Below are 24,077 nucleotides of genomic sequence, written 5' to 3' on the forward strand. Positions count from 1 at the left end.
CTACCTTTTTTTTTTTTTTCTTGAGCAACTGAGAATCAGTATCACACTTAGATCTGGGCAAGCACGGCACCCCTGTTCTGGGTCCCACACCTCAAAGGTTCCTGAGCTTTGGAGTCCTCTCTGGTGCCTGCACCCAATTGGGTTGACAGTGCCATCTGGGTAGGGTATCTCAAGTTCAGACTAGAACTCTTGTGGTCCTTCTGCCCTTTGGGTCACTCACCTCTTACTCTCTAACCATGTGTGGGCTCAATCAGATGTCCCTGAAAATTCTGAGACTTATTCATATGAAGTCAATTTGTGGCCCACAGCTGGGCAGCACAGTTCCAGGAGAGCAGCCAGGTAAGCAGATTGCTCCTGCTGGCTGACACTATATTTCTTCCATGGGATCCTGCAAGATTGAGTTGTCATAATGGTGTAGTCAGGCTAACTTTGGGTGACTCAACATTGTTTGTGTAGATAGGAATCCAGCAACAAACAAAACAAAACAAAACAAAACAAAGCAAAACAAAACAAAACAAAAAACCCAAAAAACTGCTCAGGGCTCTGATCACTCATAGAGTGACCCTGTTGAGAATATTTAATTCTTTTTATTCTATTATTTTGAAAGGTATATTTTTTTTAAGTCTTCTAGTGGTTACCTTAGTATTTTACAACACTCAATCTTGTCTTATCAAAGTCTGATATTTATTTTCATTATCACTTTTTTCCAAGGCAATAAATACATAAATGAACCTTGTTACATTTTAATTTCATTTACTATAGTATTTTCTCCTGTATGCCACTGATGTTTATTACCTCAATTCTATATACCTTTCTCACCGCTCCAAGCCATTATTATTGCTGTTTTATGTATCAATATTTCTTTTGGTCTTTTTTTTTTTTTCATTTACAACCCTTCATCTGAAATCATTTCCTTCCTGCTTGAAGAACACCCATTAGTATTTCCTTTAGAGGAGATATACTGATGAAAATTCTTTTTGTTGTCTGAAGCTGTCTCTTTCACCTTAATTCACAAAATTAATTTAATAATATTAAAATATTCTTAGTCATTCTCTCTTTAAATATTAGTTCTTTCACTCTCTCTATCCTTGGCTTCTGGGACTCCAGTTATATTTATGTTAGACTTTCTCAGTGTATTCTCTGTATGTCTTATCCTGTCTTCTAATTTTTCTCTTTGTTCTGTGTACTTTATTCTAGATACTTACTTCTGAATTTCCTTCTAGTTCACTATTTCACACTTCTGCTGTGTCTAATCTCTATAAAATGTATCCACTAAATTCTTAATTTTGGCTAATGTATTTTTCAATTCTAGAATTTCCATTTGATACTTTATGATTTCTAGCCTTCTATTGAAATTTTCAGTCTTTTATCCCCTATGTCTCATAACACAATTATATGGAAGCCTTGTGATTCTTTCTATTCTGTAGCTTCTTTCATCTTAGACTTTCTATATGTCAGGTCATTTTTGCTAGAGTGCTAGACATTAAAAAAATTGCTTGTAGAAACAACGTGAGGCTTAGAATGATGTTATAATTTTTCAGAGAAGATTAATATTTACCTCCACCAGTTTCCTAATCTGTAAAATGAGGATAATGACAGACTTACTTTATGAGTTGTGAGGATGAAAGCAGTTAATACATGTAAAGTGCTTAGGAACAGGACTAATCAAAAATCAATATTTGCTAGCATATGAAGACAGACAATGATCAGATGTCACTTTCTATAGGATGTGTTGATAAATGATTTAAAGCAAAACCGATAAATACATTTAGCACAAAGTCATCATGAGTATTTTATGTTGCAGGTACTGTGCTAGGTGTTAGATAAAGAAATATGCCTAATAATTTTTGAGCAACATAACCCACCATGGTTTCAGAGTGGCAGAATGGTAGTAAAGTCCTTTTTTGGAAGATACACATGGATATATTCCAGGAGCCTTAATTGTGTTCCTTAATCATTTCTATTGATATTAGACTTTCTGAATATTAACTGTTAATGCAGGATCATTAATAGTACATTTAAGATTACATGCTCAGTAACCTGCATCTGTTGTAATAGCATGTCTCTGGGCTACACACATTTACAAAGAACTGGTGGCAAGACTATTCTTAAATGGTTTTACAACAATGAATTAAAGTTGGGGAGATTTAAATAAAATGTGTTTCCTTGTATTCTAAAAAGAAACTTCAAAGAATGGAGGAAAAGAGTAGAAAGCCAGGAAACAAACAACAAAAAAAGAGCAGTCAATTTAGCTCATTAACCATCTAGAAAAGGATGGTACTTCATGCCTCATGAAAAAGACTTTGGAATAACTGTATGTTAAAAAGGTATAATAATAATATATATTAATAGTAATACATAATAATTGTTATTAGGCACAGTGGTTAGAACCATAGATCAAAGAACAATCTTCAGATACATGTCGAAAGATCTTTTTGTACCGGCCTCTGAATTTACACCTGTAGGTACAGAGAAATCACTAAAAAGACAGAAATACGCAGTACATAGAAATCGTTATGCTAGAAATAAATAATAATCTGAACATAATAGATTATCTCAGCAAGTAAATTCACTATGAATTCTAACTACTGTATATAGCATAAGGTTTTTCATCCAATAACCAAATCTACTTTTAAATGTGAATAATTTCCCAGATTTTGAATGGGGACATTAAAAATTCATTTGTAAATTATTTGATTAGAATTTAGAACACATTTTTTCCCCCTACAAAATCAGTGTTATACATATGATTAAGTTCCCATTTCTGTCTCTCTAGGATATTTAACAAACACAACCATTACTTTTATACTATGCACTATGTGCCAAGAATTAAGTGCTTTACATTAAAAACTGAACCCTCAGCAACAGCATGCCGAGCTACTGTGTCTAAGAACTGAAACCACCTGTGTCCACATGATTTATTTGTTTGTTATAGGAAAACTTTGTCCAGGAAAGGTAAGACTGTACATCAATAAATAACTTCATTGGTTGTTTCAGGAAATTCACATATATTAATTTATCTCAATCTTCTCATCCTGGCAAAGAGCTCACTTATCCAGCAAGAGCTTACTTATCAAGAGTTGCTTCAAGATCCTTGTATTGCTATATATACTAATCCTAAACTCTCATGTCATGAACTTTTTCAAATCCCAGTCTGTTTTTCACCTTTCAGCCCAAGTCTCCAAATCCTATAAATGTCCTCCCCTTTTTCCCCTTTCAGAGATACTCTCAAGACTGTCAAACCATGTCCAATGCTACTACAGTAAGTCCTAATAAACTTAGTTCACTTTATTAATAGTTTCTTTAGAGAAGTTTGGGGAAAGTTCAATAACATATATTAATTCATATAACCCTCATAACAACCTTATGAGTAAGTTCTTATGTTCTTTCTACGAAGGAGAAAACTGAGGCACACTAAACAGTTAAGTGACTTACCTTATGACACAACACAATTTAACTCACAAGAATTTAAACGATGATACTAACATTACTGAGTCCCTCTTTTTCTTGTCTATTGATCTGAATACACCCTGAAGAATTTTATATTCTGAACCTCTCATCTCTGAGCTTAACTATTGTAACTACTATATTTAGCAATTTCATTGTTTATATTTCTCCCTAGACTGTGAGCTCTTGGAAGACATGGGTATGTGTTGTTTGTCTCCATACTGGCATGCTTAGATGTAATATGACAAATGGTAGGCATTCAATAAATGTTTATAAAATTAATATTAAATGAAATCCCACTTTGCAATTGAGGCACTGAAGTTAAGGGTCTTGCTCTAGCTCACCAGAGTAACTGTCAGAATTGGTGCTTGTGCCAATGTATAATACCACATTCTTTAACTAAACTGTAAGCTAGTTCTCAAAGAGCAGTTCTTATGAGACGGGAGTCTACAAACTCTATAACTGGATTCATGTCTATAAAGCTGTATTGGTAAAGTATCTTATTTCTTTGTTTCCTGTTGAAATGTTAACATCTCAGTATGATCATGTAGGTTTTCTCATGGTGATTCAATGTGTGAGTTATGTATTTAACTGATTAATTAAAATGGAAAACATTAGCTGGTAAGTATTTCTGACAATTGTTTAAAACATAGAGAATTTACTATAAAGTTTTCTTGCTGATGAAACAGTTGTAATTTACTTCACTATACTAAACAGTGCTTTATACATATAAAGCTGTTCTTCATTATAAATAGAAATTGATATTTTATAAATATTTGCATATCAGGGAAAGATTTTAAAATTTTACATAGAAAGTAAAATTATGAAAAAAAAGAAAGTAGGCTGGAAAGGTATTTTGCTCCTTCTGAGATAGTTACTCATATAGCAAACGATACGAGATCTGAAATCACAGCATGCTGAAACAAAAAGGCAGTTTAGCAAGAATTAATGCAACAGACAAATTGAAACCAGAGAGGATTCCCAGCCATCAGCCATACAGTATGAATATGACAAATCAACTCACAGTCTGTGGTTCTTTTCTTTCTTTCTTCTGGCCTTCAATCACTGCCACTAGTTGCTAAAACCACTCAGAGGAAGGTTGATGGGGATCCTTTATACTGGATAAATCAGGCTTATAACAATGAAGCTGCTCATCAATCTTAGCAGTATTACTAAATAATGGGGCAGCCAAACATGAAGTGCCTCCTAATGCAATGCGATAGAAAGTATATAACACAGACTATGAAGTATTTTAGCCAAAAGACAAAAAACAAACAATAATAACCTGAATATAATCAAGTTTCTAGATCTAATAGTTTATAGGAAATACTTGGGATGGGTGGGTATATTAAGTGACTTTATGAAGATATAATCAGATAAATCCAGAAGTGAAAAATTCTACAGCATGAATAACCTCGTTTCTAAAAAAATAAAAATAGTATGAAATTAAAAAGTGGAGGGGAAGCTGTTATATATTAAAAACAACCTCAGAGACACATCAACCAAATGCAAATGTGTTAACTTTGGTTGGATTCCAAATTGAAGAAACTGACATAGAAGACTTTTGAAACCAATTGCAGATATTTAATGGGAACAATATAAATGTTATTATGAAAAAAAATCCTTAGCTGTTAGAAATGTATACTAAAGTATTTATGAGAAATAACAAACTGCCTGGGATTCGCTTTAAAATTCTTCAGCTAGGGTCGGTATGGGTGGAATGTACATGTGCATGTTTATGTGTATACAGCTGAAACAAGATCGGTAAAATACTGATAATTGTTAAAGTTTGTGATGAGTACATGGGTATTCTTTATATTCTACTCTCTACTTCTGGATATGTTTGAAATTTTTCAGAATATAAAGCTTAAAAAATGGCATATATTTCCAGCACAGGCAGTTACTGGTTTACAGACAAGATATGTTCCTGAGAACATCTTTAGGTTGGATTTGTATGTAACTCGGATCCTTGATAAACAGAGCACATATGGTAATAATAATAATAACAATACTAAAATGGCTCCTATGTGCTAATAATAATGCAGTGTAATACTGTAATAATACCCCTGTACTATAATAAATTACAGAAACCATTTAATATTGTGCTTCTTTTAATCCAAACAAACAAGGCATAAAAACAAACTCATAAGTTTCAATAGGAGATAGGAGAAATTTCAAAAAAGAATATTAAGGTTGACGCTCACCTAATGTTAAATCAACACTAGGCTAATAGGAACATTACGTGTATTTTGATCTTTAACAAAATCGACAATAACCTTTCCATTTCAATAATTAATCCACTATGCTGCTTAGTAATAATCGATGCTTTCACTGGAGCACTGCCTTTCACACGTCCCATTATTCCCACATTATCCTTTATAATTATTCCGATAGTTGAGTAACTCAAACCTACTGCTTTCACAATGAAATATGGCATCTGGCCTTTCTCTGAACACTTAATTATTTCTACTTTCATTTCCATTGTAATAAACTTTCTCTTTGCTGCAGGCTCACCTGGACTTGCAGTGGACTTTCTCTTTGGAGGCATGGTCACAGGGTAAACATAGATTCACAAAACTGAACAAAAAAATTAAGATGAAAGTGATGGTGTGGGTAAGTGACTGTATAAATGGCTGCTAGTGTAAATATGCTGCATCAATGACCACTTATGCTATGTATGTTTGTTTGCATGCGCAGAAGAAACTATTAATAGTTCTCAAAGTATTAGTTTAATAATTTAATTATAAATTATCCTTATAGGGAGACTTGGGAACCTATTCATAAGTATGGAACACTGTAAGTTGGGTGATCTGTAACCTGGGGACTGCCTATGTTGTGCTAGCCATACAAAGAACCTGATTATTCACCTATATGTTGGCTATAAACTCAGTATTTACATTCTTCTCATTATTCTTCTCATCTGGGCATAGACTCTAAAAAGCAGGGTTTTTTTTTGTTTTTTTTTTTTTTTTGCTTTGGAAAATTTTATAGAATCTTTCTATAGCTGAGCATCAAAGAAGCTTTATCCCAGCTGTTCATCTCTTTTGTGTACATTAGAAACCTCAAGTTTTCTGCTAATGGAAGGAACTTGTTCCACAGTGGGCAGGGTGCTGGCTTCCTCTCATTCACTCTTGCTTTACTCAGATTGGCTTTTTGCAGAGCAAAAGGTAATTCCATTAAGTGCCACCCCATTACTTTATTCTAGTAAGGTAAATAGCCCCAAGAATTCCTAAAGTGAGTATCTCACTTATAAGAAGCATGTTTCTTTAAGGGCATATACTATTACCCCATGTAACTTAGATTAAACACAGTGGTAAAATATGCTTTATATTAGGCACTTTTTAATTTCTGACCTGCTTCCTGAGTATTTCTTTCTTTTAAATATAGACTTTTCCCTTCAGATAACACAGAAAACCCTTCTAAAAATGTGAATGAAAATGCAAATGATCTTAGGCACCAACCTGTACCTTTCATTTGTTTTTAAGTCAAGAGATGGCAAAATGTGATACGTAGCAAATATAAAGGGTCTCCAATATTGAACAGGCATTAAGAGTCAGATTACAATGTCCTATTGACATACTAACTTAGGAATGTGGATCAACACTTTTCAACCCTTTTTAAATATTTCTATGGGTTCTTATTCTATGAATGTATGACAATAGAAAAATGGATTATGACCTATTGATAGCCATTATTTTATTATTTATTTAAAATATATAGCAATGATTTAAAAATATTTTTATAATAGGACATAAATGTTTCGAAAAGCAATCTCAGCAACAGGCCCCACACACAGACATATCTAATAATTAGCTTCCATTGAAATCATTGCTGCTTCTTCAGAGCAATAACAGCATAACATCGGGGAGATTTCACAGGATCAAACAACTTCACAAGTGCAGACCATGCAATATCTTCCTGCAAATTGATAAGTAATTTAGATATACAACCATTTCTTGAAGAAAAAAAGGAGAGATGAGTCAGATTATATATTGTAATATGAAATCTACAGAAAAAACAAACTATATAAAAGAAAACTACTTTTTGTTGAATAAAATTAATATTTACAATTTATCCTTTAAGACTTTATGTTGAGGAAATAAAGATGTACATAGAAAGTGAATGACAACCTTAGTCTTTGCTGTGATCATGAAAAACTAGAAGTGGCCAATAACAATGGGTATTAAATAAATTATTTTATGATGAAATATTATTCACTTTCTGTAGTATGTTTACTGAGGTGGGAAATTCTAAATGAAATAAAATAATTAGATGTAAGACTGTATTTATAATTTTATTCCAATTTTAACTAAAGTACAAATAATGTGCATATACACATAACATATATATATTTGAGAGATTCATCAAAAAATATACCAAAAATGTAATAGCTAACATTAAAAGGTGGGATTACGACTACTTATTTTATTTTTATATTCTTCCATATTTAAAATTTTCTATCATAAATATGTATTCCTTTTATATTATTTAATATATTAAAAATTAATATTTGTGTGATTTCTATAATTTCATTACAACCTATAAATCTTTGTGTATACTGTTTTGGTTCACTATTGTACTTATGTCAGTGAAAATTGTTTTGAAAAGGGAAATGGGTATCCAGTAAAATAGGTCACCTATCAACTTGGAAACCAAAGTTTTCCAGTGATGTAGAGTTAATTAGTAGCTTGGGAAAGTACATCATTATTTAAATATTTAAAAATTGCCTTTCTTCATGAAAACACAAATTAGAACAAAGCAAACATTTATTAATATTCATTTGTTCCAAGTAGCCTGTTGAGAAGAAGTAAATCTCTTAAGATAAAATAAATTTTTTTTTTTTTGAGACAGAGTCTCACTTTGTTGCCCACGCTAGAGTGCCTTGGCATCAGCCTAGCTCACAACAAATTCAATCTCTTGGGCTCAAGCAATCCTCCTGCCTTAGCCTCCTGAGTAGCTGAGACTACAGGCATGAGCCACCATGTCCGGCTAATTTTTTTGGGTATATATATTTTTAGTTGGTCAATTAATTTCTTTCTATTTTTGGTAGAGACGGGGTCTCGCTCAGGCTAGTTTCGAACTCCTGACCTTGAGCGATTGGCCTGCCTTGGCCTCCCACAATGCTAGGATTACAGGCATGAGCCACCACGCCCGGCCTAAAATAAAATTTTTTAAATAAGGGGTGTACAGTGGAAATGTTAGGTTGGGTTTATCAATGGATTTAATTTACAGTTCACCAAACTTTATTTTAAACATAGTGCAGAGTAGAATTTGCAAAAAAATATTTACCCTAAAGACAACGCAAAAGACAACATTTTGTCATTCAACGTAGATAAAACAAATAAGATTGTGAAAAACCAGAAATAATCTTCATTGATTAAAAAGAAGTTTCTATGCTGTAGACTCCATAAGGCCAAAAATCCAAAAGTGAATTAAAAGGCAAATTCTTACAAAATGAAATGGATATATAATATCTTTTATGTCTGGCCTTTATTAATTTTAGCTATATAATATCATATTGGTTTATGTTCATTGCCTATGCATAATAATTACCATACAATTAAAAGAATGTAAACTTTATTAAACAGCTTTGCTGAAAACATCTGTTGTACATATGTTTGTATGTTTAAAGAGAGATGGAATGAATAAATATGAAAATATGAAAAAAAATTTTCCTTCTAGTTTTATGTGAAAGAACCTTATCCTAAATATAAGTGGATACATATTACTGTATTTGATAAAGGTATTTGTTATGCAATTAAAATAATATAACTTACCTGCTCTTTCAGGTAGCAAAGTCGATCCAGAAGAATCAATGTTTCTATACAAGGAGCCAGAACAACTTTCAACTAAAAGAAAAAAATAAGAGTATGGTGGTACTTAAAAAAAAAAAAAAAGACTAGCTTATTTCCTTAACACTTATTTTTAAGAAAAGTATCTATAGAATTTTATATAAGCCAAATCTCCAGTACTCATGTACATCTTCAGAAAATGAATACTGCAGAGATCAAAAGGTTTTCTTTAATAATAATAGGAAAAGAATGTTCTTTAAGTCACTTTGAGGTAGAATCCAACAAGCAATCATATGTGACAGAAAGCTTTTAAAGGGGTACTAAAAATGAAATTCATTAAAAGGAATGCTTGTGAAATAACTGCATTGAGACCAATATGTGTTCAAAGGACTCTGAACTTCTTTTTGTGCATTTATAATACACTTTAAGAGAAATCTACCATGTGTTCTCTTTATTACATTACTGACACCTAATATAGTTCTGAAATAGGAAATGATCCAAAACAGTTTTTCTATAGTAAGACAAAAACAATATAGATTGCTTGGCCCCATAATAAAATTTAATAGGACCCTATTCAGGTCTAACAAGGTATCCAATTTAATATGCTTAACTCTGAGATTTACCATATTAAAAGCTTCCAGCTCATTCATTCGAGGTTTATACTTCTCATAGTAGTTCATTATAATTTTTTCTGGCAGCTTCAAGATAAAAAAAAATAACAATAAATTTAACAATAGTTTAAAAAGTATTCTTCTTTATCAAACATATTCTTAAAGTCAAATAAACAAGACATTAATTTGACATGACAACCACATGTGTCCAAAGAGCTTTCTATAAGATATGCATGAAGCAAGTTGATACAACTTCAAATTCACTTAAATCTGCACTGATATAGGTTATTCAGCATATCATAAATAAAATCACCAATAACATCCTATTAATACTGTTTAATTTCAACAGCTAGTGATAAACTATTTACTTTTACTGTTACTATGCATGGGGCACATAGCAGGAACTCAATAAACATTTTTTGACTAAAATTAAAATCTAAAACACTATATTTAAGACAATATATCCTGGAGAAGAATTCAAAGGCAACAGGAACACAATAATGGCATCCATTTAGCAAATCCATCAACAAGTATTATTTTCTGTTTTTTCTCTAAAACAAATACCCATAGTATGTTGAGCCCTTGTACTTAGCAGGCCACCTTTAGTTCGCTTACATGTTTTTGCTACTGCCTGGTGAGCTTTAGGCTTACTGAGTCAACTGTATTTATTTCTAAACTTGTTATGCCAGTTATTGTAATGATATACAGGTTGAGTATCCCTAATCTGAAAATCCAACATCTGAAATGTTCCAAAATCTGAAACATTTTGGGTGTCAACATGACACTCAAAGGAAATATTTATTGGAACATTTTGGATTTCAGATTTTCAGATTAGAGATGCTTAACCATTAAGTACAGCATATAATGTAAATATCCCCAAATCTGAAAAAATCGGAACTCTGAAACACTTCTGGTTCCAATCATTTCAGGTAAGAGATACCAAACCTGCAATATAAATAAACATTATATAACCAATAAAATATTAAAACAAAAAGAAAAGTTGTTTCTATAAATTCAATGCCTTTGTGAAAGGCTTGATAAAAAAAAGTCACCAGAAGAAATTTATGTCACTTTACATATGGTCAAAATGAATGAAGGACTGGATAAAATGAGCCAAAAATCTGAAATCATATTTCCTTGCAAATGTGCAAATTAATTTATTATTTTTTCAAAGCTTTTATTCTTTTCATTATTGCACTAAGTTTCTTTTGAATTTAAAAAGTACAAAAGGGTAACAGTGAAAAGTAAGGCTTTGTCTCATCCAATTTTGCATGAAGCTTTCCAGAAAAAAATCTCTTTTGCTACAGAACACATGCAGATTAAACACCCCTGCCCTTCTTAAAATTTTGCCCACTTTTGAATTAAATGAGTACCTTCCTGGTCCAAACTTTTGCAGTAGAATATCTTGGACTGGATCCAGGTTTGTACTTCAAGGCAGCAAAAACTCTCATCTCACAAAATTGTGTATGTGTGTGAACTACAACTTTTAATCATCTTCTCCCCTATTTGCCTAAGATCAGCAGTTGCAGGACAACCCACCCTGCTTCCTAAAAATATGATTTTTCACTGTGATTTCTTGGGTTTTCCATACTCTTTATTCCTCCATTGTGCCAACCTGGGAAGCACCATCCTGGTTATTAGCTGTTTGTTCCAAACTAAAGATTTTTGATTTTGCTGCTCGGTATATGCCAGCATAGGGAACTGTGTATTGCTGGTTTTGTCTATAATCTGTAAAACTGGGCATTTCTCCTTGGAATATTTCTGGATCCTTCTTTCATTTTCATTGTATTTCAAAATACACATAATTTTAAATTTAAAATGCCTTCTGATTTTGTCAAAAAAGGAATTTGTGTTTCTATTTCTCATTCTATTTGTTGCTTTTGAGTGATTCTGCAAAGAAAATTGAGAATACCATCTTTAGACTCGTATTAAAAATAATAAAAGCTTGTTGCTTTACTTTACGTGAACCAAAGATGGGTACTATAGACTATGCATTATATCTATGTTTGATGCAAAGAAGTCAAGGTAGAACTCTAAACAGTGAAATCATATGCAAACCTGTGTGTAAAAAACAAAACAAAATGGCCTTGTTCTTACACCAAGAATTTAGTCAATAAAAAATATACAGTTGTTCCTCTGTATCTATGGGTTTTGCATCTATTAGTTCTGCATCCATGGATTCAGGCAACCATGAATTGAAAATATTTGGAAAAAAACAATAAAGAATAACATTGCAACAATAAAAAACAATACACATAAAAATCAATCATTTATATTATTTAGATATTATAAGTAATCTAGAGATGATTTAAAGTATATGGGAGGATATGCACAAGTTATATGCAAATAGTATATACTATTTTATATAAGGGGTCAGACCATCTGTGGAGTTTTGTACCTGGAGGGTCCTAAAACCCAAACCAACTCCCTGTGGATACCCAGGAACAAATGTATTTTTTTTTTTTTTTTTTTTTTTTTGAGACAAGGGCTCACTTTCTGAAGTGGGCTGGAGTGCAATGACATGATCATAGCTCACTGCACCCTTAAGCCCCTCAGGCTCAAGTAATCTTTTTGCCTCAGCCTCTTGAGTAGCTAGGACTACAGGCATGTACCACCATTCCTGGCTAATTTTTTAAATTGCTTGTAGAGACAGGCTCTTGCTATGTTGTCCAGGCTGGTGTTGAGCTACTAGCTTCAATTAATTCTCCTGCCTCAGCCTCCCAAAGTCCTAAAATTACAGGAGTGAGCCACTATGTCCAACCCTGTATTCATACATTTTTAAGTGAAAAATTGAATGCTTAAGGAGTTATTTGATGTTTCAATTAACTTACTAAATGAAATGCTCAAAAACCAGTTTCATTAGAACATAGAAATTATAAGGAAATTTCAAGATGAAAACACTCTCATTAAATCCTAACATCAATCTTTATGATACATATATTCATGGTCTCATTTTATAGATGGCATTATTTATTGTTAAAGCCATTGAGAGTGTAGGTAGGGTCAACTTCTTGGAGATAAAGAAAGGCATTAGAATTGAGGCACTCCCTGACACATATGAAAAGTTGTAAGTCGAAAGTACATGGTGAATGGCAGCTGGGAGGATTGATCATGAATTCCATTGTTCCCTGCTGCCCAACTCCTAGAGACTCTAGAAAAAAGAGACTAGTATGAGTTAAGATGTGTAAGTAAGGCCCCGACTTAGTGGGCTGTGAGTAATGTTCAGGGAGATATCCAGTCCTAAAGACAAACTGAAGTGAGAAACAGTAAATAAAAATCATGCTCAGGTGTTTTAGATTTATTACCACCCCTCTATAATATTGTCCATGTGTTTGATGTTCTATTACTCAACATGTTTCATACACTTGACCAATTTCATCCTATATGCATGAGTTTCAAGAGTTCAAGTTCAGGATATAAGCATCTCTTTTTCAACTCTTCAATACGTTCCTTGCATTTCTTTTGCCTTTATTTCAAACCTCAGTTCTTCAATCTGTTTTAGAAGTGCACTTATTTTGCCTACTGACAAGTATGAATTTTCTTTTTATTCTTCCTTATTGGTTTATTGTTTGCCTGATGAGCATGAGTTTTGGAAAAGTGCCAAACAAGCGTTTTTCTTGTGCTCAATGTCTGTTAAGTTATATAATTATAACAGACAGAAGCATGGACTCTAGAGTTAGACAGCCTGAATTGGAATCCTTCTTCCCTGATTTCCTAGATTTTGGCCTAAAGAAATCCATGTAACCTATGTCTCAATTTCCTCACCTATAAAACGAAAATAACATCACTTATTTTATAAGGCCATCCTTAGTATTTGATGGACAATATAAACAAAGCTTTTAGCACCATGCCTAGCACAAAGCAAAGTTTCAATAAGCATTAGCTTCTCTCATATTGTTTTTTTAAAAGTAAACATATTTTTTTTAATTTTTTTTTATTTCGGCATATTATGGGGGTACAGATTTTAAGGTTTCAATAAATGCCCATTTCCCCCCTCCCCCCAAAAGTCTGAGTCTCCATCATGACCATCCCCCAGATGGTGCACATCTCACTCATTATGTATGTATATACCCGCCCCCCTCCCCCCTCCCACCTGCCCAATACCCTATTACTGTAGTACCTATGTGTCCACTTAGGTGCTACTCAGTTAATACCAGTTTGCTGGAGAATATATCTGGTGCTTGTTTTTCCATTCTTGGGATACTTCACTTAGTAGTATGGGTTCCAGCTCTAACCAGGAAAATATAAGATGTGCTATATCACCATTGTTTCTTAGAGCTGAATAGTACTCCATGGTATACATATACCACATTTTATTAATCCATTCTTGGATTGATGGGCATAAAAGTAAACATATTTTAGAACAGTTTTGATTTAAAGAAATTTTGAAGATAGTACAGGGAATTTTCACATACTCTATGCCCATTTCTTCTTATTAACATCTTATGATATCTTTATTTATTTAGAGAGAGGGTCTCACTTTGTCACCCAGGATGGAGTACAGTGATCATAGCTCACTGTAAGCATGAACTACTGGACTCAAGTGATCTCTTGTCTCAGCCTCCAGAGTAGTTAGGACTACTGGCACATGCCACCATGCCCATATAATTTATAAAATTTTTTTGTAGAGATGGGGTCTCACCAAGGCTGGTCTTGAACTCCTGGCCTTAAGAGATCATTCCGTCTCAGTGTCCCAAAGCACTGGGATTAGTAGTGGGAGCCACTGAGCCCAGCCTAATGAACCAATGTTGATACACTACCATTAACTAAAGTCCACACTGCATTCAGATTTCTTTAGTTTTTATTTAATGTCCTTTTTCAGTTCTAGAATCCCAAGCGGGATACCAGATTGCACTTAGCTCTCTTGGCTTTGAAGTTTCTCAGACTTCTCTTGTTTATGATAACCTTGACAGTTTTGAGGAGTACTGGTCAGGTATTTTGTAGAAAATTCCTCCACATAGATTATTCAGATGTTTTTCTCATGGGCAGATGGGGGATATTGTTTTTGAGAGAAAGACCACAAGAGTAGAGTGTCATGTTCCTCACATCGTATCAAGAGTACATACTATCAACATGACTTATCACTGTTGATGTTGACCTGAGTACCTGGCTGAGATAATGTTTGTCAGATAATGTTCTTCACTGTAAAGTTCATCTTTTCTCCCACCCTTCGTATACTACACTCTTTGGAAGAAAGTCATCATGTACAGCCCACACTTAAGTAGTGGGGAGGTATGCTCCATCTTCTTGGGGGTGGAATAGCTTACATAAAATAGTTGAAATTCTTTTCCATGGGACATTTTTCTCTTCTTTATGTATTTATTTATTTTTATTTTTTATAGATCTAGGGGTCCAAATAAGCAAAGGTGGGCCATATTGTAACTTCAGGGGAAGTTGGTTACAAGAGTGGATGAAAGAGACATAGTTGTTCAGAGATCCTCTCCACATCATATGTTATCAAAAGTGATTAGAAGATGAGTTAGCAACTGATTAAGTTCTTACCACTAGATGGTGGGACTAAAGATTCCTGGCTAGATCATAACTGGCTTAAGAAATGAAGTAGGTAGATGGGCAGGTAAGGCCATCAGCTGATCCTGTCAAAGGAGCCAGGGAAGACAAAGCCAGTGGCAAGAGGCTGAAGTGGTCCTGATATTCTTAGGTTGACAGAAGAAGTTATCCAAAGACTGGTGTCACTGGGACCTTGCGGAGTACATAGAACAAAGGTGACATATGTGTCTTTCTTTTATAAATGATGAAATTTTGCATGTAACTGAACTGATCTTCTAGGCTTGATATTTATGGGCAATACGATAGAGGTTTTCTTAACAAGAACAAAAGGAAAATGTATAAAGTTCTCATATTTTCTATTCTATACTTGTTCAATTGCTAGCTAATGGAAATAAAACTGGAACCTGCTATTATTTGAACAGCGAATCCACATATAAAATATTATATTCAGCTCTTATGTATTCTAAAAATAAGTATTAATACATCATATAATTATTACATATACATTTGAATTAAATAAAACACTTACATATTTGAATAAGTCTAATAATCTAACACAGTGTGACACTGAGATTAATGTTTTCTAATATATTAACAGCAGTATTATTAAAACAATTAGCAGCTTATTTTTCTTCCTTAAATAAAAAAACAGTATAATGTGTTTTCCTTTTATTTGTTCCTATTCTTTGAATGATAATATCTTTTACTCTTCCCTAGAGCTACTGGTTGTCAGGTAGGCATTTATGTACCCAAATTTCCCTGTGGTTAGCTGGGAGAATAAAGATAATTTTTATATGCAATGTGGCTGTTTTATATAATTAGACTTATATTACATGAGACTTTTTATTGCTTAATGAAAATATTGTTTTGTCTTCTGGGCACTTGGCATTAAATATTATTAGGCTTTGCACATAATTTTGGCAAATTGTTTTGGTCATAATTTGAAAGAAATATAATTAACTTTTGCCAAATCTAATTGCTTCAAATCCATATAATCATAAGTTATAAGAAAATTATAATAATATGCTTACTGTCAAGAAAAATTTGAGGTAGATTATAATATAAGGCATAAATATATCAACAGTAGTACCATTAAAGTAAAATAAGCTCTCAAGGGTAAATAATTCAAGGGAGAAGAACATGATGCCAAAATAACTTAAAGACAGTTGTTAGAATTAAGCATAAATTTAACTTTTAACCTCCTGATAGATAAGGCAAAAAAGAAATAAGTTGAGTGTTCTTTGGAGACCATCCTATTATGAAAAAGTAAACAGAAATTTATTATGTAGCTTGTTATATACCATAACTTAGTATAAAAGCTTCTTAATAATGTCTTAATTGAATGTCCAGAAATATCCTTGTACCAAACAGGTTGACTCACAGTGCCTCCAAACGACAGGCCTCATTTTAATGTGCCCCTGCCCAATCACTGGTTGGGGTAGGAGTCACAGGATGCAACTTACACACAAAGGTCTTCCCAAAGCCACACATTGCTCCTCTTCTACCTCTCTTGTCTTATTACACTTAGGGTTTCTATGGCTTATAACAGGGCTACAGCTAAGCCACTTGGTGTCTTTGTGAAATTAGAAAAAGACCCCCTACTTTCCTTTGGGTGGATGTAGTCCTTGGTGGAGGTACTTGTTTTAAAAGGAACATGAGCTGGAATTTTAGTTCTCAATTGTGCCGTCAGCTAGGTGTTCCTGTGCAGAGCAAAAATTGTATATTTTATGTAGTGGCCCTGCCAATGAAGTGGGATGAACAAAAACCCTTCCAATTAGGTATGATAAAGATTAAATAAATCATCTATAACTTTTTCAAGTGTGTGTGTGTGTGTGTGTGTGTGTGTGTGTGTGTGTGTGTGTGTATGTGTGGAGAAAGGGGACTGGAAATGATAGGCCAAGTTTCTTGGAGGTAGGAAGCAAAGTCATGAATAAACAACCTATCAATAGCAAAAATTGTAAGAGAAAAATGACTTAGATTCTCTAGAATGAGTGAATTAGCTGGTAGTTCAGGAGCTAAATCACCACAATGATGCTCTATCACTATAATGGCAAGCACTATTGCCGAGAAAGTAATAATAACTTTGTCAGTATGGCTGTTCTGAATTCTGCTTCCAATTAACAAACTACATTCTGATGAGCCCAGGCTGTACATCTCTTTTCTGGGTTCTTGTGAAGGTGACAGATTCCAGTCTTTCTTATAAGTACTATATATGTATTCCTGGAATAACCTCCCAACAATTATTAAGAAAACCTGAACAATCATTATTTTTTACAATCAAAGAAGCCAAGTAATACATTTCTTCCTTCTTTAAACCTTAATAAATGCAAACTATTTAATCACAGTTCTGATTAATACAACCCTATAGGCATGAACTACTGTAGGTACAGGGGTGTAAACAGAGAAGTACAGTTTTTTAATGATCTGATTTGCTATAGAAATAAGGCTTGAATTTCTAGAATTATGTAGGGATAGTATGCCCCTTAAAAGTAAGAAGACCATATAATTTTTTTCCAAGCAGGGACACTTTTGAGAGTGAAATGGAAGTATTATTAATTAGGGAAATATAACAAATGTAAAGCAGGACTTTCTGGGACCAGCCAGGGCTTATGTGCATTGTGCTTAAAAAAATCACTTTCAAATATCAAATTCCTCAACCTGCCTTTTGATAGGAAGCAAAATAACAGAGATTCTCTCTCTTCTTAACTAGAATGTTAGTTTCTTGAGAGCAGGAAATTTTGTATTATTATCACCTAACAAGTGTCTGCAAGGAATTTGATCCCCCTCCCTTTCCCCACACCTCTTGGTATAACATGAACATGTAAAATAATACTTTTTAAAAATATGGAGTTTATAATGGGAATGTTAGATGACTGCAAATGGAATCATTAAGATCACAAATGCTCGAAGATAGTAGTTCTTAACTGAGAATAATTTTGGCAATATCTGGAGACTTTCTTTTTAATTTTTTTGATTGTTACCACTGGAGTGCTATTGCTGACATCTAGTGGGTAGAGGCCAGAGATGCTGCTAAACACCTAGGATGCAAAGGACTCCCCCTCACAACAAAGAACTATCTAAATAACAATAATGCTGAATTTGAGAAACTAGGCTCTAAGAGAAATATCTAATGCTGTCTTTCATAACTGACCATAGGACTTATGAATTAATCTTTTAAGCTATGTGTGAGCCACTTAAGTATGCAGCTCTAGTTTCCTTTGGAATAATGATTTGTCTGGGAATGTTGTTTATTTCCACATGTTTAACATGATTTCTTATAACATGATTTCTTATATTTTGTTTCTTTGAAACAAAATAATATACAACTCTTTTTATTGTGCTTGTGGTTAAAACTTTCATTTTAGCACTGATATTTCATAATGTGGGAATAAATTAAGATATTTGTATTCTATTGAAACTATAACTTTTGTTTTAATAACTTTTTCTATTTCCAACCACACTGGACTGATAGACACTCTTAATTTCCCTTGCTTAACACTCTTAGTGTAGTGTGGTGGGCCAAAATATCGGCTGCACTTTTCGCCCTAGACGCAAAAGCTGATATTTTGGCCCGCCGCACTAAGAGGGTTAAAGTTAACCACCCCCACCATAAAAACAAAAAACAAAAAACAAAAAAACCTCAATTATTTGCTTTCTTTCACCAGCAAACGCTTTTCCACATGTTATCATATTGTTTGGTAACCTCCTCCCTCAATGTCTTCCAGCTTGGGTTCCTGGTCCTTTTCTTTATAACCCACTTTATTCAACATATTTTTTTAAAAATGAGCTTAAATAGTATTATGACAAAAATCAGTGGGGCACTATTATCACTATTATTAGTTAACAAAAGTAATCATTTCATTTAAGACTTTCCTTTTGCATGGTGCTACTTATCTACATAGTCTTTTTTCTTTTGTTTTTAATTTCACTAGTGGTAGTTAAAGAGTTAAGGTTTTGATGTTAGTTGAGGCTATATTCAAGGTCTACCTTCATCACTTGGTAGCTCCTTGAACAAGAAAAATGACTTGCCCATCCTCTTAACACATGTCCCCCCCAAAAAAAAATAAATAAATAATAAAAAAAAAATGACTTGCCTTATTCTGAGATTCTTTCTAGATCCATTAAATCAGGAATAAAGACAGTACCTACCATAAGTGCTTTCTTTTCTTAAACAGACTTTAATTTTTAGAAAAGTTTTAGGTTCACAGCAAAACTGAGCAGAAAGTACAGTTTCCATACAACCCTGTCCCCACACATGCATAGCCTCCTCCACTATTAATACTTCCCACCAGACTGGCATATTTGTGACAGTTGATTGACACATTGACACATCATTACCATCCAAAAACCATGGTTTACTTTTATACCTTATACTCCTGGTGGTATTAACATATATTTTATGGGTTCAGACAAATACATGACATGTATCCAATATTATAATGACATATAGAATAGTTTCACTACCTAAAAATCCTCTGTGCTCTTTCTATTCATCCCTTTCACCCTCACCAACCCTTGGAACCACTAGTGTTTTTTTACTGTCTTCACAGTTTTGCCTTTTTTAGAATGCATATGGTTGAATTCTCCTTTTCACACATCTTCTTTCATTTTAGTAATGGGCATTTAAGGTTCTTCCATGTCTTTTCATGACTTGGTAGCTCATTTTTTTTAATGCTGAATAACATATCATTGTATGGGTGTACCATAGTATATTTATCCACTCACCTACTGAAGGATATCTTGGTTGCGTCTAAGTTTTGGCCAATATGTATAAAGCTGCTATAAACATCAACATATAGGTATTTGTATGGACATAAGTTTTTTAATTCCTTTAGATAAAACTAAGGCATGTGATTGCTGGATCTTATGTATGGAGATTAAAGTCACTCCATATTGGATGCTAATCTACCATGATGACTTCTGATTAAACCCAGTCCCAAGAATACCTCCAAGATTTCTACTTTATATACTGTTCCTTGTGCAAGCCAAGACAACCTTGATGTTATCATAAACCCATACTGACCACAAATTCCTCCCTTATGCAAATTTTAGGTTAGGACACACATAGCATCTTTGCCTTTCCCTGAAGAGTCAGCTTTAATTGTCCTGTACATTCCTTTTGAAGCATGGGTACCCTTTCCCTAAGGTATATAAGCCCTGGGTCTCAGAGGTAGCAATGTGGAGATCTACCTGTCTTTCTGCTGCCCAAGATCATGCTTCTGTCTGTAAGTTCCCCAATAAATCTACCATTTTGTTGCCTTTTACTGACAAACTAGATTTGCCTGTATCATTTTTTTGGTTTCTCAACTTCTGCTTTTGGGGATTGCTTTGCATCATATAGCCCTTTCACAAAATAGTATGATAAGAATATGTTTAGTTTTGTTAAGAAATCACCACACTATCTTCCCAAGTAGCTGCACCATTTTGCATTCCCATCAGTAATGAATGAGATCTTGACAGTATTGAATTCCTATTGCTCTACACTTTCACCAATATCTGTTGTCAGTGCTCTGGATTTTGGCCATTCTAGTAAACGTGTAGTGGTATTTCATTGTTGTTTTATTTTGCATTTCCCTGATGACATATGACATATGACAAGGAGCATCTTTTTGCATGCTTATTTGCCATCTGTATATATATGAGGTATCTGATAAGGTCTTTAATAGCCTACTTATTAATCAGATTGTTTGCTTTATTATTGCTGAGTTTTAAGAATTTTATACTTTAAATATAATGCTTTATTAGATATATCTTTAAAAATATCTTTTAAAAAATTATGGCTTGTCTTCTCATTCTCTTGACAGTGTCTTTTGCAGGGCAGAAATTTTAAACTTTAATGAAGTAATGAAGCTTATCAATTATATCTAAAAAGTCATTACCATACCCAAAGTCATATTGGTTTTCTCCTATATTATTTTCTGGAAATTTTATAGTTTTGTATTTCACATTTAGGTCTTTGATTCACTTTGAGTTAATTTTTGTAAAAAATGTAAGGTATGTGTCTAGATTTATTTTTTTGTGTGTAAATGTCCAATTGTTCCAGAACTATTTGTTGGAAAGACTCTGCTGCATGGTACTGCCTTTGGTACTTTGTCAAACATCAGCTGACTATATGTATGTGGGTGTATTTCTGAGTTCTCTATTTTATTCCATGGATCTATTTGTCTATTATTTCACCAATACAAAACTGTCTTGGTTACTGTAGCTTTATAGTAAATATTAAAGTCAGGTAGGGTCATTACTCCCATTTTATTCTTCTAATATAGTATTGGCTATTTTGGTTCCTTTGCCTCTTCATATAAACTTTAGTGTCAATTTTTCAGTATCAGCAAAATAACTTCCTGAGATTTTGAATGGGATTTTAGTAAATCCATAGATTAGGGAAGAACTGATATCTTGACAATATTGAATTTTCTTATCTATAAACATGAAACACCTAATTCCCCATTTCCTGGTTGATTTTATTCATCAGAGTTTTGTAGGTTTTCTCACATGGGTTTTGGACATATTTTGTTAGATTTAAACCTAAGTACTGCATGTTTGGGGGAATGCTAATATAAATGCCATTGTTTTTAATTTCAAATTCCACTGTTCATTGCTGGTATATAGGTTAAGTGATTAACTTTTGTATATTAACCTTGTATCCTGTGACCTTGTGGTAATAGCTGATTACTTCCAAGTGTTTTTTGTGAATTTTTTCAGATTTTCTACTTAGACAATCATATCATCTGTGAACAGGGAAAGTTCTATTCCTTCTCAATCTCTATACTTTTTATTTCTTTTTCTTATCTTACTGCACTAGCTAGTACTTTCAATACAATGTTTAAAAGAAGTCGTAAGAAGGGTCATCCTGGCTTTATTCCTGATCCGAGTGGGAAAGCTTTAAGTTTCTCACATTAAGTATGATATTAGCTATAGTTTTTTCTAGATATTCTCTATCAAATTGAGGAAGTCCCCAAATATCCCTAGTTTACTGAGTTTTTAATTAATTACTGAGTTGTTGGATTTTTCAAATGTTTTTCTTTATCTATTGATGTAATCATGTGATTTTTTTCTTTTTTAGCCTGTTGTGATGAATTACCTTAATTGGTTTTTGAATGTTGAACCAGACTTACATACCTGGAATAGATCCTACTTGGGATCTATAACTTCTTTTAACATTTCATTTCTTGCATGACATGTCTACTGGCAACAAATTCCCTCAATTTTTCTTTGAGAAAGTCTTTAATTCTCCTACACTTTTGAAGGATAATTTTACACAGTACACACTTCTATGTTTCCTCTTAACACTTTAAGTATTTCACTCCACTCTTTCCTTGCTTGTATGGCTTTTGAGGAGAATCTAGATGTAATTCTTATTTTTGTTCTTCTATAGGTAACATGTGTTTTACCTGTGGAAAAAAAGTTCTATCAGTACTTTTTCTTTACATTTGATTTTCTGTAGTTTGAAAAAAATCTTCCAAGGTGTAGGGTTTTTTTGTTTGTTTGTTTGTTTTTGTATTTATTCTGCTTGGTGTTCTCTGAGCTCTCTGGATCTGTGGTTTGGTGTCTGACATTAATTTGGAAAAATTTCTGTCATTACTGCTTCAAACATTTCATCTATTAATCCCGTATGTGTATTCTATACTTTTTGTAGTTGTCCTACAGTCCTTGGGTACTGTGAGGTTTTGTTTTTTTTCACTCTTACCTTTCTTTGCTTTTCAGTTTTTATATTTTAAGTTCAGATATTCTTTCCTCAGCAGTGTCTAGTCTCCTAATGCCCCCATCAAAGGCATTCGTCATTTCTGTGACAGTATTTTTGATCTCTAGCATATACTTTTAATTTTTAGAATTTCTATCATTTTCTTACATTGTCAATCTCTTTTACATGCTGTCTACTATAACCATGAGAACTTTCAGCATATTAGTCATCATTGTTTTAAATTCCTGGTCTGACAATTCCAACATCCTTCCCATTTCTGAATTTCATTTTGATCCATTTTGCTCTGTCTCTTCAAACTGTGTTTTTTCCTTTTTGTATGTCTTGTAATTTTTAAGACTAATTGGAAGTAAGATCAGTTTGATGTATTAAAAACATTTTCTAAAAAACTCAGAAATAACTAGTATAATCATGTCTATTTTCATTTATTTATGCAAAATTAGGAGTCTTTGTTTTAGTGAGTAAACAGAAATATTTATAAGAATTGTATCAATTGTTTTATTACTAGCAGTACATATACAGGGATTACAATAATAAAAAGGAGTATCTTACAGTTAGCATTTACTACGTACAAACATTATGTTAAGAGCTTTATGTATATTGCCTAATTTAATCCGTCCTAAACCCTATACCCATTTTACCAGGAAGGAAACTGATTAGTACTAGTTCAATTGCTTTAAGTAATAAAGGAACTGGGAATTAAATGAATAATTGGTACAATCAATAATACTTTTTAGTTTTGATATAACTTAACTTTGTCTTTCTAACTTTTTCAAGAAATCCATTTCATTTCTTTAACTACCTATTTTATTCTGTTTCAATTTATAATCAATTCAAAATACCAGAGTGGCTCAAGTTACATATAATATTTTAGTTAAAGACTCATTTAAATCATGTTGAGAATTTATATTTTTCTCAGTGTTAGAATATATATTACTATTAGTCAACCAGCTTCACTTTCTGCCTTCAACAACATGTTATTAACTATTAGCTTGGGCCTCCTGTGATGTTACAACTTTC

At 33.0% G+C, this 24,077-nt stretch overlaps 1 protein-coding gene across 3 annotated transcripts in view; it reads right to left on the minus strand.

Annotated features, from left to right (window-relative positions):
• Positions 1-3: 3 nt before the first annotated feature.
• METTL25 (methyltransferase like 25) overlaps positions 4-24,077 on the minus strand; it is an 82,411-nt gene continuing 58,337 nt past the window's right edge. Inside the window, exons 10-12 of one of the 3 annotated variants that reach the window (XM_012749536.2) lie at positions 9,863-9,937; positions 9,225-9,296; positions 4-7,365 (exon numbers count right to left, since the gene is read on the minus strand). In XM_012749536.2, the coding sequence (XP_012604990.1) occupies positions 7,273-7,365; positions 9,225-9,296; positions 9,863-9,937 (240 nt within the window). In that variant the 3' untranslated portion in view covers positions 4-7,272. Of the gene's footprint in view, positions 7,366-9,224; positions 9,297-9,862; positions 9,938-14,043; positions 22,750-24,077 lie in introns of those variants that run through there. The other 2 variants (XM_076007131.1, XM_012749533.2) reach the window with 2 other exon arrangements.

This window comes from Microcebus murinus, chromosome 10, assembly GCF_040939455.1.
Source record: "Microcebus murinus isolate Inina chromosome 10, M.murinus_Inina_mat1.0, whole genome shotgun sequence".
Lineage (NCBI taxonomy): Eukaryota > Metazoa > Chordata > Mammalia > Primates > Cheirogaleidae > Microcebus > Microcebus murinus.